At 39.5% G+C, this 4,917-nt stretch overlaps 1 protein-coding gene across 1 annotated transcript; it reads right to left on the bottom strand.

The window, feature by feature from the left end:
* Positions 1-2,545: 2,545 nt before the first annotated feature.
* On the bottom strand, positions 2,546-4,180 carry LOC137287492 (uncharacterized). Its single transcript, XM_067819825.1, has 4 exons — positions 4,024-4,180; positions 3,458-3,577; positions 3,008-3,067; positions 2,546-2,625 (listed from the first exon to the last, which is right to left on the bottom strand). Exons 1-3 carry the CDS (start codon positions 4,178-4,180, stop codon positions 3,060-3,062), a joined length of 285 nt encoding a protein of 94 aa, XP_067675926.1. The 3' UTR covers positions 2,546-2,625; positions 3,008-3,059.
* Between the last annotated feature and the right edge of the window lie 737 nt (positions 4,181-4,917).

Genomic DNA, 4,917 nt, shown 5'->3' with positions numbered 1-4,917 from the left:
TTAAAAGTTTAAAAAAACCAACAACGTTACTCTCTGCAAACACGAAGCTTTAAAGTCATATAGCACATGTAATACCGGGTCAGTTGCAGCCAAATTTCACGGTATTAACGTTCAGGTCAGAGAAATATTTTTCCTAAAATTTGAGCAAAATCTCAGACTTAAGTTTGTTTCGAGAAATCAGAGTCTGGCCACCATGAGTCCCCCAAAACCGCTCTGCAGCGTCTCGGCGTGGAAAGAATAAGAATCGACCTGTGAAATTCACATGCAATGTATGAAATTCGAGATCATCCCCCAAATGCTTGATGGAGATTGAGGTCGGGTGGTTTGGAAGACCATGGTAGCATTGTAATGCTCTGATTTGTCTCACCATTTATTTGATCTTTCAGTCAAGTTCACCTGATCTCTGGCCAGTGTTACATGTGGTCACTCGTTGCACACCCGCGTGGTATGCAGAGATATTTCGTAAATACTTTATGAATGTTATAACTCACATGAAACCATATTTGAGCAAATGCAGTTTGATGCTTTTCAAGGAACCTTCCTCCAAACGCTCCACCGGTCACACATCGGCTATCTGGACGTTTGAGCATAGCTCACGATTGTCCCCGGCAATACAACGCATTTGGAAAGGGCTCTAGATCGGATAGATGCTAACATTTCCATCGTCTTACCTCTCTTTCCTGTCAGACCCAATCTTGCAGCAACGCCAAGGCCAGTGAGAACCCTCCTGCCTCTGATACTGAGCCAGCTTCGCCGACTTAACAGCCCATCAGTGGGGAGTACAAAGCCATCAGGATGGATACAATGAGCAGTCTCGTCTGGAATCAGAGAAAAGGGATTTCCATACTAATTGGGTATAGATCGAGGGTGTGTATGCTTTATGTCTGCAACATTTCAGTTATGGATACATATTGATACAAAGCCATCGCACATATATCTTAAATGAAGAAATACTAAATTTAGCTTCAAAGGAAAACGCCTCTTACAATATTGTCACAGTATTTTAGAAACTGCTTTCGAAGCTTCGTTCAGAATTTGACATATACTTTGTCCCCCTTTGCTCATTCTAACTATTTTTCACACAGATATTTACGGATACAGAACTACACTTGAAACAACGCCAATGCCGCTGAATACAAACACCAACATGAACGGCCTCACGAGGTCCAGTTAGAGAAGCATCTGGCTATGCTAAACAATAAAGAAGAAGTTGACATCCATAACATTTGTCTTACACCTGAATACCAACATCTGCTGACTGATCACTGGGACGTTTATGAAATGTAATGCAATCAATTCTACTAAAATGTTTACTCATTGACTTACCTTGACTGGTCTGGTGTTTGGGCCTTAAGGCTTGTTGGGCTATATAGAAGGTCTATGGTGGCTATCACACATGAGGTGTTCGACATGAAAAATTACGTAATCAACAACGCATTAGACACCACGATATCGCGATATCTGTAAGTGTCCCATCAGCATTGTTCAACTGATAACAAGAACTGTTCAGTCAAGGCAGTGATGTATGTACACACAATGTATGTGATTTACGTGAACACATGTAATAATTGTGGTTGTAATATTTAACTATTAACATTCACCAAACTTGTGGGAAAAATTGCAAATCGGCTGACAAGGATAGGCGGCTGCCGTTCCGACTGAAAATATATTATGTTTGTTTTGTTACGACGAGACCGACAATTGCAAAGTAACAATGCCAGGGATAGCATCAGAGGGTCGGGTGGCAATATGACAACAACACCAGTCTCTTTCTTCAGAAGTGCTGCCATGTGTGAATGGGAGTGTTACTTATATCAATCACTGGTTTGTCTTGTCCTGATTTTCCGTAACAATACCACAGATGGCTTGTACGACATTTATCAAAGTATCACTGACATGACACATGATACTGTCACCACACGTGAAGATCCCGGTTACAAGGATAAATCACAGTATTATCATACCAATCTTGTACAGTGGTCGCTCCTGACCCATGGGTAGATATACCCAATATGTTCGTTTTTGAACAAGTTATAATGTACTAGTGATCCATTCTTTACTTAGTCTATTCCAGTAAGAATAGTAAAGTTTGTCTCTTGTAACATCACATAATTTTTCCATAGTAACACATGTCAAGTTCTTTTTCAAAAAGGCGACAAACCTAGAAGTGAAGCACAATGTTCCATGAGAGAAATTGTATCAGTTAATGAGTGAGTGAGCAATATTCCAGGTATATGGCGGCGGTCTGTAAATAATCGAGTCTGGAACAGATAATCCAGTGATCAGCTGCATAAGCATTCCTAATCTGCGCAATTAGGAACCGATGGCATGTATCAACCAAGTCAGCAGGCCTGACCACCCATCGCATTAGTCGCCTCTCACGACAAGCATATTCGCCGTTTATGGGTAGCAGAAGACCTATCCTACCCTGTATCTACACGGTTCATATATCAAGAAAGGTGTAAGAATTTGTAGTTTGCTGCTTGTTTTTAAGGAATGTCAAATTAATATAAAAATGACAATATGAACACACTTTTTTGGTACTTTTTATTTTCGAACTTTGAGAAGAAATGTTGATGTATGGTTTCATTTTGTTGTACTTGTATCAAAGTATCTACTCAGCATCTGTAATAGAAAAATCATTTGTCAAAGAAGGAAGTGAGCGCGTTTAGTTTTACGCCGTTCTCGGCAATAATAGAGTTATATGTCGGAGGACTGTAAATAATTATACCTGGACCAGACAATCCAGTGATCATTTGAATGAGGATAGACCCATGCAAGAAGGATACGATGACATGTGTGAACCAAGTCATCTGGCCTAACCACCCGATCTCAATAGTCGCTTCTTACAAGAAGCATGGCCAAGGGTTACTGAATATCAATTATAACACCAACCTTCACGGGTCATTGAAGGAAGTGGCAGGCATATCAATGTTAGGGAAGAAGGCATATCAATATTAGAAAAATGTCGCGATATACAGTAATTCTATTCGATGAAAAAGCCCACCATGTGAGAAATGGTCTTCCACTCCTCGGATGAACTCATCATGACTGACAACTTAGTCACCTGAAACATGACACAGCGAGGCAATGACTGAATAAAAACGACAGCCTCATTACAACTTACATCGCGTCCTGAATGTTATAAAATCAAGACAACAGTTCAAGTTTATTTTCACAATTATCAAGGAACTGTCGCCTACTTACAGGACATTTTCAACACGTAAAATCATGTCATTTGTTTGTGCACTTGTCGACATGTGTCACTAATTTTGAGAATTTGCCTGATTTTCAAAATTCCCAAAATAATTATATTTAATCACTCTTTTGATCAATGGAGACAAACTCGTTTCATACACTTTGATCACATTATGCCTCACAGGTAATGTCTTTATGACCCTTCCATGTCTAAATCGAAATCATATATGGGTTAAGACTGTACCAAGTTCGTACTTACCGTCCATGTCCAATTGCAAAATTTCTTCTGCATCGCGCTCGTCGAAGAGATTCTCAGCTTCTGATTGGTCAATGTTCCCGTCCTCATTCAGATCAGCAGATACTATGTCATCTTGTACATCTGGGACATATACGACAGTGTTTATTTCAACCTTGGCCGAGTGATCAAAGTGTTTCTTGTTAATGTAAACACATCTCATCTCTGCTGATTTTAATCGAAATAACAGTTTCTATTCCTTGAATGACATGATATTTGTCGTTTATTTGTTTCATTTTCGTTTGTGTTACATGTAAAACGTAACCTTTCTCTTATCACGGGATCAGTATTTAACTATACAACATGTCCAATCATTCTGTGATGAAAGCACAACAATACAGGTGCTGGTAAAGCATATTCTCATTCCATCACAACTACATATGGGTGATTCATAGTAGTGAATGCAGACACAAAAAGGGTAATAAACGCTTTGGCGTGGTCCTCTCTTTGACCAGGTATGGTCACAAGGGTGCAGAAATTCACAGTTACCGTTAGAGATCGGATGGTTGTCAACATTAATATCATCTTACCTCTCTTCCCTATCAGTCCCAATCGCGCAGCAACACCAAGGCCAGTGATAACTTTACCGGTTCTGATACGGATCCATCTGCGTCGTCGTCGACGGAACAGCCCCTCAGTGGGGAGTACAATCAAAGCCACCAAGAGCAACAAAACGAAGAGTCTCATCTAGACAATTGAAGAAAAACATGCGTTGATGGATAGCAATCACAATAACAGTGGATTCATCATTCATGGTTAGATATTACAGTGCATTTGCGAGGGCAGTGATAGAAAGAAACTACTTTGATCATTTGGACTGAAGCGAGTAATGGTTCGGCATTTTAGTTCTTGTTAGGATCGTGCAAGGCGGTTGGAAGCTGAGAATAACAACCAAAAACTTGAACATGAACTATTCGACACACACGGAGTTGTTTACATATACCATTTGCAAATTAATGCAACAGAAAAAAATCATCATGAAATGGAATGTCTTAAAGTTGTTGACGAGCACTTATCTCCAAAATACTGTTTGGGCGTGAGGTTCCAAAGTGCTCATAGACTGACTTACCTTCAAACGAATCTCGATTTGAATGCCAGGGACGCAATGCTGAGTGGGTTATATAGAATTTTCATAATCACTTTCACAGCTGAGGTGTTTAAGGTAATAAACGGATATTATTTCTGGAAGCACATCAAACCCTACAATACGTGACTAATTAGCACTGTTTAGTTAATGGCATCAGGCAGTCAATTAGTATAGGTTATTTATGTTCATGTCAACACGTGGGATGGTCTCTTCCTATTTCACAAAAAACCTACATTATGATAGACAACAAACAATATTTTTGAGTGACAAGTTCGTATGTTCACATTGTTTAACTTTATCACCATAATGATGACTACCTACTATTAGCTCACATCAT

Source organism: Haliotis asinina, chromosome 6, assembly GCF_037392515.1.
Source record: "Haliotis asinina isolate JCU_RB_2024 chromosome 6, JCU_Hal_asi_v2, whole genome shotgun sequence".
Taxonomy (NCBI): Eukaryota; Metazoa; Mollusca; class Gastropoda; order Lepetellida; family Haliotidae; genus Haliotis; species Haliotis asinina.
The sequence above is the reverse complement of the archived record's forward strand: the minus strand, read 5'-3'. Positions and strand labels throughout refer to the sequence as shown.

Excerpts from the sequence above, each read along its gene's own strand:
- LOC137287492 (XM_067819825.1), bottom strand. The coding sequence starts at position 4,180 with ATGAGACTCTTCGTTTTGTTGCTCTTGGTGGCTTTGATTGTACTCCCC. Across the intron at positions 3,578-4,023 it reads GGGACTGATAGGGAAGAGAG|ATGTACAAGATGACATAGTA; the intron begins GTAAGATGATAT and ends TATATGTCCCAG.